This window comes from Bactrocera tryoni, unplaced genomic scaffold, assembly GCF_016617805.1.
Source record: "Bactrocera tryoni isolate S06 unplaced genomic scaffold, CSIRO_BtryS06_freeze2 scaffold_7, whole genome shotgun sequence".
NCBI classification, from domain to species: domain Eukaryota; kingdom Metazoa; phylum Arthropoda; class Insecta; order Diptera; family Tephritidae; genus Bactrocera; species Bactrocera tryoni.
This window is the reverse complement of record NW_024396366.1, coordinates 10,525,591-10,546,359: the sequence shown is the minus strand read 5'-3', so window position 1 is coordinate 10,546,359 and position 20,769 is coordinate 10,525,591. Positions and strand designations below refer to the sequence as shown.

Sequence of the window (20,769 nt, the reverse complement as noted above, 5' to 3'; positions counted from 1 at the left end):
TCACCTCACTACCGTTGTCTTTTCACAAATTTTTGCACTCTTTTTTTCTTTTCTTTTTTTCCAACTGGTTCTTCACTTTTTTGTTTAAACCGTTGTAAACTCCGGGATTTTTTATTTCTTTTTTGTTTTAACTCCGGGTTTTTTTTTCCACTTTATTGCTTCAGTTACCGCGTTACCGTCACCGTTTTTTATTATATATATATATATTTTTTTTTATTATAATTTTTGTTCTTGTTACCACAACTGCCGTCCGGTACGGCTTCGAAGGACCATAAATAAATAGAAGTCTTTTTTTTTCGTTAAAAAACCTCGCGGCACTTACCCTTGGTGTTGGCAACTAATTTGCTGGCAAAAACGAATCGAAAGCGGGATACTGGTCGGTTGGTACTCGTATGTACGTATAAGCGCACGGATCGAATAAGAAAAGAGGCTCGGCGCCGTCCGTCAGTTGCTTTCGTTCATGGTGTCCAGTGTCCTCGTGTGTGGTGTGAAGATGTGGTGTGTATGTTGATGATGTGGTGGGCATCATGCCGATGTGTTGAGAATGCGGTGTGTAGTGTGAGATGAAAAAAAATGATGCGCATGATGCCAATGTGTTGAGTATGGTATGTGTAGTGTGGGGTGAAGATGTGTTGAATATGGTGTGTATGTGTGGGGTGTAGTGAGATTATATTAAGAGGGGGGCGCAGAATCTCATTTAACCAGTGGGCATTTTAAATAAAACAACCAATTAGCATTTTACACACCACCTATGAGGTACGCAAAAAAATTTGCATAAAAGAAAAATCTATACGATAACTATTCACAGTTAAATGTTCTTCTTCTTAATTGGCGTAGACCCCGCTTACGCGATGATAGCTGAGTTAACAACAGCGCGCCAATCGTTTCTCCTTTTCGTTACGTGGCGCCAATTGGATATTCCAAGCGAAACCAGGTTTTTCCCCCACCTGGTCCTTCCAACGGAGTGGAGGTCGTCCTCTTCCTCTGTTTTCCTCGGCGGGTACTGCGTCGAATGCTCTCAGAGCTGGAGTGTTTTCGTCCATTCGGACAACATGCATTAGCCAGCGTAGCCGCTGTCTTTTAATTCGCTGAACTATGTGAATGTCGTCGTATATCTCGTATATCTCGTACAGCTCATCGTTCCATCGAATGCGATATTCGCCGTGGCCAATGCGCAAAGGACCATAAATCTATCGCAGAACTTTTCTCTCGAAAACTCGCAACGTCAACTCATCAGTTGTTGTCATCGTCCAGGCCTCTGCACCATATAGCAGGACGGGAATTATGAGTGACTTATAGAGTTTGGTTTTGGGTCGTCGAGAGAGGACTTTGCTTCTCAATTGCCGAAGTTGCACCAGTTGCCAAGAGTTATCCTGCGTTGGATTTCTAGACTGACATTGTTGGTGGTGTTTACGCTGGTTCCAAGATAGACGAAGTTATCTACGACTTCAAAGTTATGACTGTCAACAGTGACTTGAGAGCTAAGTCGCGAGTGCGACGACTGTTTGTTTGATGACGAGATATTTCGTTTTGCCCTCGTTCACTGCCAGACCCACTTGCTTTGCTTCCTTGTACAGTCTAGAGAAAGCAGAACTAACGGCGCGGGTGCTGAGGCCGATGATATCAATATCGTCGGCATACGCCAGCAGCTGTACACTCTTATAAAAGATTGTACCTGCTCGATTAAGTTTTGCAGCTCGAATTATTTTCTCCAGCAGCAGGTTTAGGAAGCCTTGTCTGAAACCTCGTTTGGTATCAAACGGCTCGGAGAGCCGTGGGAGACTTATCCCATGGTAGTTGGCGCAGATTGAGGGGTCTCCCTTTTTGTTGATTGGGCAGAGCACACTTAAATTCCAATCGTTGGGCATGCTTTCGTCCGACCATATTTTGCAAAGAAGCTGATGTATGCTCCTTATCGGCTCTTCGCCGCCGTGTTTGAATAGCTCGGCCGGTAATCCATCTGACCCCGCTACTTAGTTGTTCTTCAGACGGGTAATTGCTATTCGAACTTCTTTATGGTCGGGCAATGGAACGTCTGCTCCATCGTCATCGATTGGGGAATCGGGTTCGCCTTCTCCTGGCGTTATACTTTCACTGCCCTTTAGCAGGCTGGATAAGTGTTCCCTCCATAATTTAAGTATGCTCTTCTACAAGAGTATGCTCCGGTCTTGAGATCTTCTGTAAGCCGCCGCATCTTTTCGTAGAATTTTCGAGCATTACCCCTGTCGGCCAGCTTATCAAGTTCTTCATACTCACGCATTTCTGCCTCTTTCTTTTTCTGTCTGCAGATGCGTCGCGCTACCTTCTTCAACGCTCGGTATCTATCCCATCCCGCACGTCTTGTGGTCGATCGTAACTTTGCGAGGTATGCAGCCGGTTTTCTCTCCGCTGCGACACGGCACTCCTCGTCGTACCAGCTTTTCTTTTGCACTTTCCGAAAACCAATGGCTTCGGTTGCAGCTGTACGTAAGGAGCTTGAAATGCCGTCCCACAGTTCCCTTATACCGAGTTGTTGCCGAGTGCTCTCAGAGAGCAGGAGTGCAAGCCGAGTAGAAAATCTTTCGGCTGTCTGTTGTGATTGCAGCTTTTCGACGTCGAACCTTCCTTGTGTTTGTTGGCGTGCGTGATTTGCTGCACAGAGGCTGGTGCGAATCTTGGCTGCAACAAGATAGTGGTCGGAGTCGATGTTAGGACCTCGGAGCGTACGCACGTCTTGAACACTGGAGACGTGTCTTCCGTCTATCACAACAGGATCGATATGGTTGGTGGCTTTTCGATCCGGAGACAGCCACGTAGCTTGATGTATCTTCTTGTGCTGGAATTTAGTACCACAGATAACCATATTTCGGGCCCCGACGAAGTCAATCAGCCTCAACCCATTTGGGGATGTTTCGTCGTGGAGGCTGTGTTTACCGACCATAGTGCCAAAGATACCTTCTTTGACCACCCTGGCGTTGAAGTCGCCAAGCACGATTTTGACATCGTGGCGGGGGCAGCTCTCATAAGCGCGTTCCAAGCGCTCATAGAAGGCATCTTTGGTCACATCGTCCTTCTCTTCCGTCGGGGTGTGGGCGCAAATCAGCGATATGTAAGAACCTCGCTTTGATGCAGATTGTGGCTAGACGTTCATTCACCGGAGTGAATGGTAGTACTCGGCGACGGAGTCTCTCTCCCACCACGAATCCCACACCAAACTTGCGCTCCTTTATATGGCCACTGTAGTAAATGCCACAAGGACCTACTCGTCTCTGTCCTTGTCCCGTCCATCGCATCTCTTGGACGGCGGTGATGTCAGCCTTTATTTTGCCAGAGGATACTTGGTCAAAGACCGGAAGTCGTGAGCTGCTTGAGCCATATGTAAAAGAATCGTTTCTGGCCACTACCAAGTAAATGGCGATCAGAGAACTTTCCTCACTTGCGTGAACTTCTACACATGACCCCATCCTCCATAGATATAAAATAAAATCAACCAAAATAATATCAGGACATATCACAACAAAACATATACAATAATAAAAATACCTATATATGCAATAAAAGCTACGGAATTTTTTTTAATTGAACAAAAACGGTTTTGGATACAATGATATTCTTTATTCCTGTAAAAATACATTCGATGATATTATGAATGGAACTCGCATAGCTACCACGGGCACGCTTGCAGAAGTCCATACGCTGAACCCAATTTTCGACGGTTTTGAAACATAAATCAGCCGATACGTACCTAGTTCATCAATCGTCGCTGGATCGTAAAAACTGGATCATTTCGTGGGATAACACGTTCACCAAACCTAGTTTTCAATAAATCGATTGTGACATTTGCTCTGTGGCTTGAGGTGCCGTCCTGTTGGAACTACAAATTGTCCAAGTTCACATTATCCAATTCGGGCCAAAAATATTCGGTTATAATCGAGCGGTAGTGATTCCCATTCACAGTAACGTGCCGGTCTTGATCATCGCGGAAGAAGTACGGCCCAATGACGCTTCCGACCCATATACCGCACCAAACCGTAATTTTTTCGGGATGCAATGGTATCTCCTGGAGTACGTGTAGATTGCTGTCTCACCAATGTCGCATACTTTGCTTATTGACGAAGCGATTCAGTCTGAAATTAGCCTCATTGCTTAAGATGATTTTGCGATGAAAATCCGGATCAATTTTAAGTTTTTGCTCAGCCCAAAACACGAACATATGACGATTCTGGCGGTTAAGCGGTTTTATTTCTTGATCGGCTTTAGAATTTGATCTTGTAAGGATGTAGGCCAAGATCTTTTCGCAAAATTCGACACAACGATGATTTGGGTCTTCCTCAATTGATGCGCTGCCGGCAGCAATATTCTCGACACTACGGGCACCTCGTTGTTTCACTGGTATGTGATCGTGTATTTTTCCATTATGAAATGGCAAACCTTACTGAAGAAAAATGTGAAAAGAGCGGGGAAACAGATGGCGTCGTTTGTTGTCCCAGTTGGTCTACTTTTGTAGCGTTCCTGTTGAAAAATCCGTTACAAATGCATACCTTTAATCCACAAATTCTCATTTAAAAAATATAATCTTTCTAAAAACGTCCTAACTTTAGAGTTTTTCTAGTAGTAGCCGGTCTGTTTAAAAATCTCAAGTGCGGAACACATTGGCAGGAAGCATGCGAGCATTTTAAAAATTTTCAGAAAAATATTTTTGCAAAAGTAATTAAATGTGTTTTATTTAAAAAGTTAATTTCTACACTATTGCTTAAATTGTTATGATTGATTGATAGAGTTTTCCAGTCGTGGTAAGCCCTTGAAATCCTCCCAAGGAAGGCCAATTTAAAGGAAATATTGCACAAGAAGAACATTATTCCTATGTTCTGAAATTACTGTATCATTTGCTTTTAAATGCAGCTCACAGTTATGTTTTGTTACGATATTTATGTAATGTAAGCCGCACGATTTCCTGTATATACTAGAAAATATGATAGGTGTTATTCTAATACCTCTCTTGATATGGAAGTCCTAACTGTAACAGCAATAGTCACAACAGTCTTAAACTATTTATATTAATTATCCACTCCTTGATAAAATTACTACAGGGTTTGTCCGAAAATTATATATATTTTCCCGTAGTTCCTAGTAATAGTACTGATTTTCTTCCGCCGCGGCTGTACTTTGGAGCGTCGTTCCTAGCTAACGAACGACTTGCTGGTCAGTTGTCTCCGAGCGCTTGCAGAGTCAGGACAAACATTTTCGCGCGACGTGTTTCTGTGAGTGGTACAAGCCGAAAATGCAGCATTCGTTACGAGCGTTTAAATTCTGTGTGTAACTCGGTAAATCTGGGACAGACGTTTGATATGATCTAGCAGGCTTACCCAGATCTTGCTTTAGCAAGAAGTGGTGTGTTTCGGATGCACCAGACTTTTTTGGAGGGCCGGGAAAAGGTCGCTGATAAAGACCTGCGACTTGAGTCGTGTGCGCAAAGTTTTGAACTCAAACCGTCGACTAATTATAATAACCGAGGCATACTAACGCTTTCGCAGCCGCCGTACAGCCCAGATAAAAAGGAAATGTACAGAAAGAATAATTTATTCAGATTTGCTTTCTTTGGTTCGAACTAATCGTGTTGTTATAGGAGCCGATTACTTTTAACACTCTTCCTCAATACGTAAAAACACATAAAAGTCATTCAATTTTTTTAAATTCTTAGTTAGAATATCGGCTATCATTTCATTAGTACATATATACATATACAGAAGATATTACACGTAGTAAAGATAATAATAGCAAATTGCATCCAAAAGGCAAAAAATATAGTATAGTAGGTTTTTCTCAAACATCGAAACCATATCAGTTATATGATCCTGATCAACACATGATAGTTAAGAAACGTGACGTAGTGTTTCTACTGTTTAAAAAAAACGATATAGTCGATTTTTCTGAGGTACCAAGTGACAAAGAAGCAGATGTGATGTGATTACGCGTTTGAAGAAGTTGTAGAATAATCGTTAGAAGCAGATTCTGAGAGTAATTACCAAGAAAGTCTTAGAGAATCTCCGGTTCACGAAGAGAGTCCTGCTCAAATAAGACCCAAGGTACTACGTAGTGGAAAACCAGGTACAATCAGGAAGAGAGTGGAACCAGAAATTGGATGAAGTCGTGAAAAGTGCATGCACAATGAACAGTGTTTGTACAGAACGAGCAATCGAGGTGTACGTTGAAAAAATATCAGTCAGCAATAAGTGCATTAATGTACTTAGGTGGCGTTATTCAAAGACTGTAATTAAAAACGGTGTTTGCATTACCAGCAAGCATAAAAGGAAATGTACAGAAAGGATAACTTGTTCAACTTGTCTTTGGTACGAACTAAACGTGTTGTTATACAAGGAACGTTCCAAAGTAAACTGGACTTAAAAATAAGGTTTTTTTAGGCAAAATCAATTTGTTTTATTCAAAATAGTCTCCTTCTTCAATACAGCTTTTTGCACGGTCCAAAAGCATGTCGAACAAGTGTTTTAGCTTGTTGGCCGGTATGGCCGCCAGTATGCCGGTGCAAGCCTTTTGGATGGCCTCTACGTCTGCATAACGCTTTCCTTTCATGAGAAAATGAATTTTTCCGAAAAGGAAGAAGTCGCACGGTGCCATATCAGGTTAATACGGGGAGTCGTTAATGCTTAAAATGTGATTTTTGGTCGAATAGTCGTCCTTGGAATGTTGGATTCTGAGCATTTAGTCTGAGTATTTTTAGTCGTCAGTCAATTTGTGCGGAACAAACCGTACACACACTTTTCGTAGGCCCAAATGTTCGGTCAAAATGCCATAAATCGATGTTTTGGAGACGTTCAATTCCATTTCCATGAATTTCAATGATGATTTGGGCTGATTTTTGATGAATTCACGCACAGTTTCGATGGAATTTCCGGTGATCACGGATTTTGATGGCCTACATGTTGATCGTCATTTATGTCCTCACGACCACTTTGAAAACGTTGAAACCATTTGTGCACTCTGCTACGGAATAGGCAATCATCGCCATAAACTTGTTTCATCAATTGAAACGTTTCGGTAAAAGTTTTACCAATTTTTAAAAAAAATTTAATGTTGGTTCTTTGTTCGAAGCTCATTTTCGCACCGATAACACAAACATATTGGCACTTACAACGCACTTCCAATCGATGAAATGTCATGAACTGGACAATCGATAAAGATAGCAGATTCTAACGCACCAGTCGACATATAGATGGCACCTAGGAACCGATTATTTTTAACAATTCCTCTATCAAAAATAAGTTTAATTAATTCGTAACAATGAAATAAATATATGTTTATACTCTCGCAACAAAGTTGCTAAGGAGAGTATTATAGTTTTGTTCACATAACGGTTGTTTGTAAGTCCTAAAACTAAAAGAGTCAGATATGGGGTTATATATACCAAAGTGATCAGGGTGACGAGTAGAGTTGAAATCCGGATGTGTGTCTGTCCGTCCGTCCGCGCAAGCTGTAACTTGAGTAAAAATTGAGATATCATGATGAAACTTGGTACACGTATTTCTTGGCTCCATAAGAAGGTTAAGTTCGAAGATGGGAAAACCGAAAACCTTAAAAGTGTCATAACTAAGCCATAAATAAAGATATTAAAGTGAAATTTGGCACAAAAGATCGCATTAGGGAGGGGCATATTTGGACGTATTTTTTTGGAAAACTGGGCGTGGCCCCGCCCCCTACTAAGTTTTTTGTACATATCTCTGAAACTACTATAGCTATGTCAACCAAACTCTATAGAGTCGTTTCCTTCAGGCATTTTCATATACAGTTCCAAAATGGAAGAAATCGGATAATAACCACGCCCACTACCCATACAAAGGTTATGTTGAAAATCACTAAAAGTGCGTTAACCGACTAACAAAAAACGTCAGAAACTCTAAATTTTACATAAGAAATGGCAGAAGGAAGCTGCACCCAGGCTTTTCTTAAAAATTGAAAATGGGCGTGGCGTTGCCCACTTATGGACCAAAACCCATACCTCAGGAACTCCTCTACCGATTTCAATGAAATTCGGTATATAATATGTTCTTAACACCCTGATGACATGTACAAAATATGGGTGAAATCAGTTCACAACCACGCCTTCTAATATAACGCTATTTTGGATTCCATCTGATGCCCTCTCTGTATAATATATAATGGGTTGTCAAAAAAGTCTTGCGGTACTTTTATTAAATTTTTTTTTATTGAAAATGAAATGCATTTTTGATGACTCATGCCCACCTTTTGACCGATGCTACGGCTGCTACTATGCCGGTCTCTTTCGACCAATTCAGCGATTTTATCGCAATTTTCGACGACAGGCCTTCCGGAGCGTGGCGCATCTTCGACCACCCCTACACCAGAACGAAAACGTTGAAACCATCGTTGTGCGGTGGAAATGAAATCTGTATCGGGTCCATAAACTGCACAAATTTTATTGGCGGCTTGAGATTAATTTTTGCCTTTATCGTAGTAGTACTGTAAAATATGCCGTATTTTCTCTTTATTTTGCTCCATGTTTGCGACGCTATAACTCACGAACGACTTAAAAGAAACGACAATCATTCAAACACGTGTTAGCGCGTGAAATGAGCTTTCCAAAAAGGTATAGCATGACTCGATCCGACGAATAAAACTAGAACTACGCGCTTTCAACGCCAACTAGCGAAAATACTGCAAGACTTTTTTGACAACTTAATACATTAGGAACCAATGATGATAGCGGAATAAAACTTTACACAAATACGATATTTGAAAAATATATAAATGACGGATAATGAAATCTAGATTATCACTTTATCATGCGAGAGTATAAAATGTTCGGTGACACCCGCACTTAGCTCTTCCTTACTTGTTTAACTTACATTTTTTCAACCGTCTAACAGAACACAGAAATAACAACGCAATATTAAAATTTGTTAGCGTTTATCTTCTTGCTTTATTTCTGATATCAAAATAGCTAAAATTGGTTTCGATGACACCCAAACCGATACAAATTCTGTTTCAAACCAATATCTGAATTCATGACACCAACTACTTCTTATCGGATTCAATTCTGATTCCGACAACTATCACATTTCATAACACCCCTGAACACTCGGAAAATTTTATTTGTTAAATAACAAATACTTTAAATGTTATTTATGGTATATTTTATCAACATTGTATTGTATCCAAAAATATGTATTTGCTCATAATGAGACACCTTGTAAGTAGTGAGTTATTGTGAATGAATTTCTCCTGACTCTATTTGTTTGTCCGACAGAAAACATGGAAAGTTCTGATTTCGGGGATGTTCGAGCAAGCAAATACCTGCAGCAATATTGCGACGGTGTTGTTTTTCTGCATATACTCAGCTGATACTTATATTGCAAAATTTTTGCGTCGAATATGATGCCTTGTTATACTGCCGCAGTGATTGAGACTCGAACATCGTCTTCCTTTATGAACCTTGGTTTTAAACTATTATTTTGATTGTATTATTTAGAGCTCGTATATTTATTTGCAAGATAAATAAATTTCCTTTCTTACGGGGCATCTCGACAGGATAAAATCTATGTCTTACTAACTGTATTGCCGAGCTTATTGCCTGTGGAGACTCCACATTGCTTACAGCTTACAATATATAACAAACTAGTTAGTATGCCATATATCGTAAGCTATAAGCGTGACAGCTTCAGCAGTTTGACAGCGCTGTTTTCATTTTTATGAAAATTTCTAAGAGGCAACATTTGCCCAGTTGCACATATGCCGACGGCATTTTCATTTCGTTAATATGAAAATTAGAAGAGAGAGTATTAAGACGGTTGTGTTATATTATACAAATAAAGCCTTTGCGCAAATGATTATGTTATGATAACAAATGCCCACATACAGATTTGGCAATGGCAATAGCAATAGATTTGACAGTTAGTAAGACATAGATTTTATCCTGTCGAGATGCCCCGTTATAGTAATAGTTTTCAATTGAAATTACTAAAAACATTTATTAATGGAGAGCTAATAAGCTTAAATCATTTTATTCAGGGGTGTTGTGGAATCCAAGACAGAGTTGCTTAGCTGTCAGAATTGCAAACCAATTCTGATTTACAATGGTGTCACAGAATCTGTTTCATCTTTTCGAACATACGAAGAATCAATATTCGAATCAGCTGTTTACTAATCTGACAAAACTTGCAAATGAATACATTTGGAAGCAATCCTATTAAAGTTTTTAATGAGTTCCGAATTAAAGAAAGATTTTAAGAGATAACATTTATCGAAATAATAAAGACGCATTTGAGTGTTAAATTACGTTTATTACGTTTTGTAAATCTAATATCTTTAAATATCCAGAATTTTTTTCCAAAAACTCAATAATGAAGACACTTCGTGTTTTATACTTATGTTTTTCCCCACAGAAATAAAATAAATTAATTCGGAATAATAAAATAACTTGATTTCTTAACTTACATTTCAAATCTGTGAGCGACTATCTTCTTGGTTTCCGTGACACCCAAAACCAATTCAAATTCTGTTACGAATATCAAACCAATAATATCTGAATTGATGACACCTACTACTTTTTTTTGATCGGTTTCAATTCTGATTCCGACAATTATCAGATTCCACAACAACCCTGATTATGTCTTGAAAGTTCAAAAGTTGTTTTAATATGGTTTCTCCATATTATTAAAGTCCAATATATAATAATTTTTAATCGTCCTGATGTGGCATCGAACGAATTCTTTTTATTCCCATACGAATAAAATGAGGCGGAGTATATTTGTGTGTATTGTTATTATTTGTTACTGGCTTTCTTATCATATTTAAGTTCAGGATATGTTATTTTATAAAAAATTACACAACGAAAACAATTTTACACATTTTATTTAAACATATAATAAAGTTTTTACCAATAGATCCACTCGTTATGAATATATCATTTTAATAGGCATAAAATATTAAAAATATGTTGGCTGTTTGAGCGTTTTACACGACGCAACTTTTGTTGCGGCAACTCTTGGTTTATAGGCGAGTGGGCGACGAGGAGAGGAGAATCGCGCCGAGTTTCCAGTGTTCAGCAAATCGCTTTGTGTTCTTATTCGTAACAGTTCGCTGCGACGTTTTTCGGCATTCGTGTTCTTTCTTTCGTAGTACATAGTTGCATTTGCGTATCTTTTTTTGAAACTAATATTTTGAATATATTTAAAAAATTTAATTTCATCTTTTGGTAAGTAATTTGCAAATATGTGTACAAGTATACATAATATAATATAAATATTTTAGAAAATGAAGTATGACGAAAAAATCGAATTAATTAAAGATATTGTGCAATGTATGGAGGAAGCCATACAAATTGATTCAGACGATAGTAAAAAGGGTGATATAACTTTGTTTTAATAAATAAAATGTATTTCTTAATTGACAGAGCTGATTAATAAATGTGATAGAGTGGCCCAAATACTTATAAGGAAAAAGAAACGACAATGGGTTAAAGTAAAGAGTAGCCAATGGGTTAAAGTAAAGTGAAAGAGAATGAGAAAAAAACTCGAAGAGAGTTGCGCATCACAAGTTGCTCGTGTGAAGGTAATGGGCGACAGCAAAAGAGAATCGCCCCAAAATTAGCAACAAAAGTTGCTTCATTTAATCGCGGTCTTTGTGTTGTTATAAATGTAACATTATTCAAAAAAGTCCTCGGTATTTATTTTCACTATTCATTGCATTGCCTTTCAAGCACCAAAACAGAGTATGTTCTTTTGTTGAGAGAACCAAACAAATCATGTTTGTCTAGGACTTTTGCCTTCAGTGCTATTTAAGTTCACCACTTACATTGCTGTAAATGATATCAAACACTGTTAATGCAATAGATCACTCGTTACATCGGTGATTGCGAGCATTCGAATAGTTGCTCTGCAGGGAATATTTGAACAAATGAAAATTGTTTGAAATCTAAACAGCGTTTAATTTTTGCTCGCCTTATATTTGTGAAGATGCCAATTGCGCCTGTATATACTACAAAGTTTCTATAAAGTTATAGGCTTAGTATTCAGCTCTCAGGAAATGTGAAAACTTCATATAAAAAAACGCTTAAGAAATGGTCAGGAAAATTTCCTGCGGTAAATTTTCTTCAGCTAGTATGCAACTCTGAATAAATCTAGTACTAATTTTTAATACATTTGTGCAATAAAATGCGCATATGGCAATGCTGTTTTTGCGAAGAAACATGAAATCAACGATTGTTTGTTGAAAGAAAACCAAAGTAATATCAGTCGAATAACAAGAATTCTAATAGCCTTGACAGACGGCGACGTTAATCCGGATTAACAGCGCACTTAATCACACTCAAACTTGTAGGTGGCAGAAGGCAGCTATGCGATATTGGAACTCTCGTAAACAGCTGATTGTCATTTTTATAATATTTCCAATGAAAATAGATAGAAGACAAACATTACGGTTGTTAGCCGCCCAGTCCTTATAAAACCATTTTTTATTACAAAAACATATCAACAAGTTATTTTGAATACTGCATCATAACATAAAACTTCTTGTTTTATTATTGAAAATTTGAAAAACAGCTGTCAGTGTTGTTTTTTTTTATTTACAGTAGATTAAAACTGGCCATTTTTAACAATGTTGCCAACGAAAATGCAGCTAATAGCCCTGACAGACGACAGCGCTAATATGCATTAGCGGGCATAAGTTACATTTATTTGCGCATTTGACCTATGTGAATGCAAGTTTGTAATAGCCCTGACAGACGACAACGCTAATATGCATTAGCGGGCTTAATTTACATTTATTTACTCATATGACCCATGTGAATGTAAGTTTGTAATGCACAAGAATTTCGTGCATTTGGCTGAATTTAGTAGGCAACATTGGTTAAAAATGACAGATTTTTGCTATTGTTTGACAGATGTCGCTTAAAATCTGCCGCCTTGTTTGTGTTTATAGCTTGAGAGGTAAACAGTTTTTATATTGCTAATTAAATTATACAAGTATATTAACAAAAACAAATTTTAATATTTTTAGATGGCAGAAAATAAACAACGCACAGTTTGCTATCCATTTTTCCAATATTCTTCACTTTTTCACACACTTTCATTTCACTTTTTGTTTTAATAAATAAACAAATTTCACTATCAGCTGTCCAAATGCACAAGTCTGCCGTCTGTCACCATAAAATTTCAATGCGCATTAACGTTGCTTAAAGCGCATTAATTTTGCTCGTCTGTCAGGGCTATAATGCACAAGAATTTCGTGCATTTGGCTGAATTTAGTAGGCAACATTGGTTAAAAATTACAGATTTTTGCTATTGTTTTACAGATGTCGCTTGAAATCTGCCGCCTTGTTTGTGTTTACAGCTTCAGGGGTAAACGGTTTTTATATTGCTAATTAAATTATGTGCAAGTATATTAACAAAAACAAATTTTAATATTTTTAGAAGACAGAAAATAAACAACGCACAGTTTGCTATCCATTTTTCCAATATTTTTCTCTTTTTCTCTTTTTCACACACTTTCATTTCACTTTTTGTTTTAATAAATAAACAAATTTCACTATCAGCTGTCCAAATGCACAAGTCTGCCGTCTGTCACAATAAAATTTCAATGCGCATTAGCATTGCTTAAGGCGCATTAATTTTGCTCGTCTGTCAGGGCTATTATGTACGGGTCTTGTGAAGCCAGAAGAAAGTTCTCTAGTTGGATATTAGTTATCGACAAAACGCTCTGAGCTTATCACTAATTACCGCATGAATTTCGATCGGACAGTGTCCGATCTATAAATTTCCCTACTGATAAAGAGATGGCGCTAAATCAAAGTCGCGCAAGGGGATTCCGAATAGATCTTCGGTGACGAGATTAGCAAGTATTATTTTTGTATGGAGAAATCTTGCTAAATCGATCAGGTTAGTGAGTTAATCTACTCAACAGCCTAAATATTTTGATTAAGTGTATTTTTGTACATTGTATCGGGTGATTTTTTAAGAGCTTGATAACTTTTTAAAAAAAAAAAACGCATAAAATTTGCAAAATCTCATCGGTTCTTTATTTGAAACGTTAGATTGGTTCATGACATTTACTTTTTGAAGATAATTTCATTTTAAATGTTGACCGCGGCTGCGTCTTAGGTGGTCCATTCGGAAAGTCCAATTTTGGGCAACTTTTTCGAGCATTTCGGCCGGAATAGCCCGAATTTCTTCGGAAATGTTGTCTTCAAAGCTGGAATAGTTGCTGGCTTATTTCTGTAGACTTTAGACTTGACGTAGCCCCACAAAAATAGTCTAAAGGCGTTAAATCGCATGATCTTGGTGGCCAACTGCCCATGCATCCCGAAAAATGCACTGTTTGGTGTGGTTTGTACGCTGGTGGAATCATTGGACCGTATTTTTTCAAAGATGCTGTTGGACGCAACGTTACGGTGAATGACGATCGCTATCGTTCGATGCTAACAAACTTTTTGTTGCCAAAAATGGAAGAACTGAACTTGGTTGACATGTGGTTTCAACAAGATGGCGCTACATGCCACACAGCTCGCGATTCTATGGCCATTTTGAGGGAAAACTTCGGAGAACAATTCATCTCAAGAAATGGACCCATCAGTTGGCCACCAAGATCATGCGATTTAGCGCCTTTAGACTAAGACATTGGGGCTACGTCAAGTCTAAAGTCTACAGAAATAAGCCAGCAACTATTCCAGCTTTGGAAGACAACATTTCCGAAGAAATTCCGGAGCTATTCCGGCCGAAATGTCGAAAAGTTGCCAAAATGGACTTTCCGAATGGACCACCTAAGACGCAGCCGCGGTCAACATTTAAATGAAATTATCTTCAAAAAGTAAATGTCATGAACCAATCTAACGTTTCAAATAAAGAACCGATGAGATTTTGCAAATTTTATGCGTTTTTTTTTTAAAAAAAGTTATCAAGCTCTTAAAAAATCACCCGATATTAAGAGGGTAATTTTGATAAAATAAATTAATTGATAAAAAATTAAATTTTACTTTTTTTGTCATTTGATTATTTATATTTAAAGAGTATACAGAATTAATTTCAAAAAAAATTTCTTTAAGTTATATGTATTTGAACTAGAGGATTAAAATGCTGTGCCGCCATGATGTGTACCTTTGTAATCATCTGCCTGCTTAGTACGAATGTCGCTATCTCAAGATGCTGCAAAACAACAAACTTTTTTTTTTAATATTATAACTTTCAATTTAAAATTTTTCTTGCTTCATGTGATAGAGAGATATTTAATGAATATTCATGCATATTTCAGGTAAATAAAGTAGTTTAGGGAAAAACGCGTTTGAAGTTTTACTTTAACGTTTACAAGTACAGTTGTTGCAACACTAAATAATTATAATTTTGAAAAATCCCCTAAGAGAGATATTTTTTTATTATCTAAACTATCGAATTATGAAAAAGGTCGATAAACTAGAACACCAACTTAAAGCATATTAATCTAAAAAGTGAAAAATAATTCTTGATCTGACAGTAATATTGACCAAGAAATACTTGTATTATTTTGAGAAAAGTATGGTATGCTTGATATACGAAAAACAAGGCAAAGAGCTTATGTAAAAATGTATGCATTTCATCTAAAAAAGAAGTTTAAAAAATGTAACAGGTCAATTGAAAAGTTCCCAGCCTACCATAATAAAACACATTTTGGAAGGTTAATGCTAACTAAAATCATATGAATTTAATTCCTGTAGCACCATCTATGTGTCAGTTCGTGTCAATTGATCTACTAGTCCTGGGTGGTTACTCTGTAAGGCGTTGCGCAAGTGAAATGAAAAAAAGAAACTCTGTAAGGCGACAAGCGCATTGGAAATTGCGTTTTGCGATCTTATTTTTACCCCTTCGCAATGGCAGCACTCTGTATTGCGTAAACGAGTGTCAAATCTGTTCGTTTAAAGAATTTTTGATTCGATATCAAACTGGAAAGCGCAACGGACAAAAAATGTAAGTTTATAAGGCATATTTGTAGTTTTAATTAAAAAAAAATTATTTAACAGGGAACATTCTAAAAATAAACAAACAAACCCAACACAATTCGAAATTTTAATTAATTATATGAAAACACATTCGGAACTTTCCAAAGGACAACTGAAAACTGTGGACGCGAAAAATGTTGCAAATAATTCATGGAAAGAGTTGGTACGTGACCTTAATGCTGCGGTGCCACCATCGCGCGATGCTTTAAAATGGAAAAAGGTAAAAAAGATTAATTATAATTGATTTTTGAAGCACATATTACTTAATTAATTAAAGGTTTGGTCGGTTTATAAAACCCATTTGAAAGCAAAAATGCGGCGAAACAAACTAAGTATCTCTGGAATTGGTGGTGGTCCTCCAAGGCATTGCTTCTTAACACCGTTGGAGGAGCAGTTTAGTGAGCTTCTGGCAATGGAAATATCCGTCAGTGGAATAAGCGGCACCTTAGAATTTCGTGCAGCACAGTTAATGCAACCAAGTGGGTCAAACATCACAACCGACGAATTCCGACAGAATGAACCAACGCCAGTGGATGAAATGCCACATTGTTCACGTCAAAGAGTCGCTCCGCAAAAGAAAGAGAGCCTTTTAAATAAGCAGGTGGATAAAATGAAAAAAAAAAAAACATAAAATGGGTAAAAGAAAATATACATAAATTGGCTGTTGAAAAATTCGAACACAAAAAAAGGATTGATTTGGACAAAACTAAACTAAAATTTGCAACATTAGAACTAAAAAAGCAAATGCTAGAAATTGAACGGCCCGACCAATCAAAATGTTGTATTTTAGTTATTGACATTGAAGTCTGTTACTTATTTTTTAATTCTTACTGATAATTATTTATTTATTATATTAATAGTTTAAATGAATTGTTTTGATTTAAAGACATATTTTGTGTTGCTGTGATAGGTTTTACTTTTTATTACATATATAGATATGTATACACATGTGCAAGAGACTAAAGCTTTATATCATTAATGTGAATTTTAATCAAATAAATGTGAAAATGTGAAAAATTAAAAAGTTTATTAAATAATATTATATGTTTATAAATTAATCATACGGTTTTTTAATTGATCCCTTAAACGTTTAGGTTTCATTCGCATTTCCTATGGTTTCAGTATAACTAGCATCGACTTCTTCAACTTCTATTGCTATATTGGCAGGTGATTCCACATTAAAAAGAGTGCAAATATTATGAAGAGCACAACATACGTTCAAAATTTGCACCACATTTTCTGGGGCATAATGTAGTTCTCTAGCAGCTAAAAGGCATCGGAACCGCGCTTTTAATACTCCAAATACTCATTCGATAAGGAATCTGGCTTTTGAAAATTTTATGTTGTAGTAACTTTCAGCAGAGTTTACAGCAGAATTTCTGTATGGAGTTAAAAGCCATGGCTCAAGCGGATATCCAGAGTCGCCTATAAGAAAAAACTTAAGTTAGCAAAATAATTGATGCATATAATAGCTAACGAGTAAAATTAACGAATGTGTATATGCTCACTAAGAATGCGAATTCCTATTTCCCCATTCACATAGTTGGTTTGTAAATATTGGCGCTCGCTTGACAAATTCCACACATGTGAATCATGACACGCCCCAGCAAACCGACCGTTAACGGCTTTTATTATCATCTTATGATCACATATCTAGGTTTTGGAAACAATATTTATAAAAAAACAAAGATAAATTAAACAAGTAAAGAAGGGCTAAGTTCGGGTGTCACCGAACATTTTATACTCTCGCATGATAAAGTGATAATCGAGATTTCATTATCCGTCATTTACATATTTTTCAAATACCGTATTTGTGTAAAGTTTTATTCCGCTATCATCATTGGTTCCTAATGTATATATTATACAGAGAAGGCATCAGATGGAATTCAAAGTAGCGTTATATTGGAAGAAGGCGTGTTTGTGAACCGATTTCACCCATATTTCGTACATGTCATCAGGGAAGAAAATATTATATGCCGAATTTCATTGAAATCGGCCTAGTAGTTCCTTTTGGTCCATAAGTGGGCGACGCCACGCTCATTTTCAATTTTTAAAAAAAGCCTGGGTGCAGCTTCTTTCTGCCACTTCTTCCGTAAAATTTAGTGTTTCTGACGTTTTTTGTTAGTCGGTTAACGCACTTTTAGTTATTTTCAACATAACCTTTGTATGGGAGGTGGGCGTGGTTATTATCCGATTTCTTCCATTTTGGAACTGTATATGGAAATGCCTGAAGGAAACGACTCTATAGAGTTTGGTTGACATAGCTATAGTAGTTTCCGAGATATGTACACAAAATTTAGTAGGGGGCGGGGCCACTCCCACTTTTCCAAAAAAATTACGTCCAAATATGCCCCTCCCTAATGCGATCCTTTGTGCCAAATTTTAATTTAATATCTTTATTTATGGATTAGTTATGACACGTTATAGGTTTTCGGTTTTCGCCATTTTGTCGAACTTAACCTTCTTATGGAGCCAAGAAATACGTGTACCAAGTTTCATCATGATATCTCAATTTTTACTCAAGTTACAGCTTGCACGGACGGACGGACGGACAGACGGACGGACGGACAGACAGGCATCCGGATTTCGACTCTACTTGTCACCCTGATCACTTTGGTATATATAACCCTATATCTGACTCTTTTTAGGACTTACAAACAACCGTTATGTGAACAAAACTATAATACTCTCTTTAGCAACTTTGTTGCGAGAGTATAAAAACAATTGCCTTACCACCATAGCGTTTATACTATGATTACTTTAATTTCCTATTGAGGTATAGTAAATGCTCATTTACTGCCGGTCGTATAATTTGGATGTGAGTACCATCCACCACTCCAATTACTCCTGGAATTCGAGACATTGAGTAAAAAGCTCGTTTCGCTTCATTTTTCTCCTCTGAAGACATTGCAAAACTTATGTGTTTTGGACACAGCACTTTCTCGATTGCTTTACAAACTTCAAACACACAACGCGAAACTGTTTGACTGTTGATACCCTCCCTGCGCCAAAAATTTTAAAGTTGCCGGTAATTTCACAATTTCGGGTATTCCTGTGGACCTGCGTGGAGTTTTTAGCTCACTACGTATGCTATCCAACACATATTTGAATGATTCCTTGCTTAAGCGAAAGTTTTGCACGAAACTATTTACGAGCAGAAGCACAAACAAGTTTAAATAATTACATTACACTTTATCATTCAAACTTACCTTTTTCCCTAATAATTTTCCGCTCAACTCGTTCATCTTTTGTGTTTTCCTCCCATAACACAACGGAATCCATATCCACACCTTTTTTATTGATTTAAAATTACTTGCATATAAAACTTTTCAAATTTAATTATGTTTGTCTGTCAATTTTCTACACTTTTTCACTTTTCTGTTATTGTGTTTGTTTTCATTTTCCTTCGTTTCGGTCAGTAATGTCAACTATACTGGAAATATGTCAACGGGAAAACAGTGCAACACTGTTTACAATGCAAAAGTGTTACAGAGTACCGATTTCCCTTTGCAACGCAATTCACTTTCGTAACGCATTGCTATTCGCAACGCCTTACAGAGTAACCCCACTGTTTTTAACTAGTTTCGTAGCCAAGGAGTTGTCAAATCGCGTTCAATTACAAAATATAAAAAATAGGCATTGGACCAAACAGTCGCACTTGCAATTATGGCTACACAAGAAAGATGCATGCGAGTTCGAATCTTTACGTAATAATACATATTATTTACTGGTGGATAGGACGACCTTCCTGAAATTTGTCGTGGAATAATGTATGATCTCGATTGAATTTACCATACTATCGATAAATGCAGATTCTTGAAAAATTTAATTAAGTTCATTTATGCCCTTTTTATGTGTTATTCCACGTCGAAAGTTGTAAAAAATCGGGTAAATTTTAGAATAGCATCCCCTTATTTCGGGGTTAAATTGGGTTTGTACGGATAGAGGAGGTCCTCCAGATTAAGAAAATATATGTATATACATATATAGTTGCCGCTGATTTATGGTTTTTGGGATATTTGCATTTAAAGTTCAAAAATTCAACTATTTAAAATGCGTGTTTCTCCCATTTATAATGAATTTTGTAGGTATATTTTTAACTTTTATATACACTAACACTTCAGTAATTTGTTTGTTTTTTTTTGTGTCAAAGCAAAAGGCTGAAGTAAAGCGAAGCAAATGTTCTATGTGAATCAACTCTAAATCTTTTCTAGGTTTTCTTCAGTATAGAGAAGCGTTAATTCATTGCCTACTTTTGTATTGTCATGGAGCCGTATTTTTAGCTGATTGCTTATGCTTTCAAGTTCAGTGCAGGAATCTGCTGTTGGTAAATAATAGCGGGATTCTGTAACCAGTCTCTAGTATCTATTTGAGACATTTTGAGGTAAAATCTCAATTTGTGACTAGTTACTATTCACTATACAGTCTCTAGCGTTAGTCTCAAAATATTGCCTCAAATTTGAGACCTGGTAGTTAGCAGGTCACAAAACCAAAAAGAACTCTTGTCTGCCATTTTGAATATACTCAATAGAGATCATCATAGAAATTAATCGATTGTCGTTTTTTTATATTTCATAAGCAACTCAAACACGAAAAGGTTAAAAATAAATCAATTTTACATAAATTTCGTAAATATTATGAAACAAAGTCAACATATATTTTTATTTATGTATATTGATAAATATGTTTTTTGACTATGTTACAGAAAATTTAATATTTGTTATCGACATATTTATTTTCATTCAAGTTTAAAAACATCTCTGAATAATGAAATGTAATAGATTTTGTGA

At 36.8% G+C, this 20,769-nt stretch overlaps 1 protein-coding gene and 1 pseudogene across 4 annotated transcripts in view; one reads left to right on the top strand and one right to left on the bottom strand.

The window, feature by feature from the left end:
* LOC120781377 (lysosomal thioesterase PPT2 homolog) overlaps nt 1–20,769 on the top strand; it is a 76,396-nt gene that overhangs the window by 18,279 nt on the left and 37,348 nt on the right. The window contains exons 2-4 of one of the 4 annotated variants that reach the window (XM_040113582.1): nt 15,698–15,947; nt 16,001–16,199; nt 16,257–16,616. The exons of the other annotated variants lie outside the window; for them this stretch is intronic. Of the exons in view, the coding sequence (XP_039969516.1) occupies nt 15,706–15,947; nt 16,001–16,199; nt 16,257–16,610 (795 nt within the window). The 5' untranslated portion in view covers nt 15,698–15,705 and the 3' untranslated portion in view covers nt 16,611–16,616. Of the gene's footprint in view, nt 1–15,697; nt 15,948–16,000; nt 16,200–16,256; nt 16,617–20,769 lie in introns of those variants that run through there. 4 annotated transcript variants of the gene reach the window in all.
* LOC120781378 lies at nt 16,876–19,335 on the bottom strand (annotated as a pseudogene).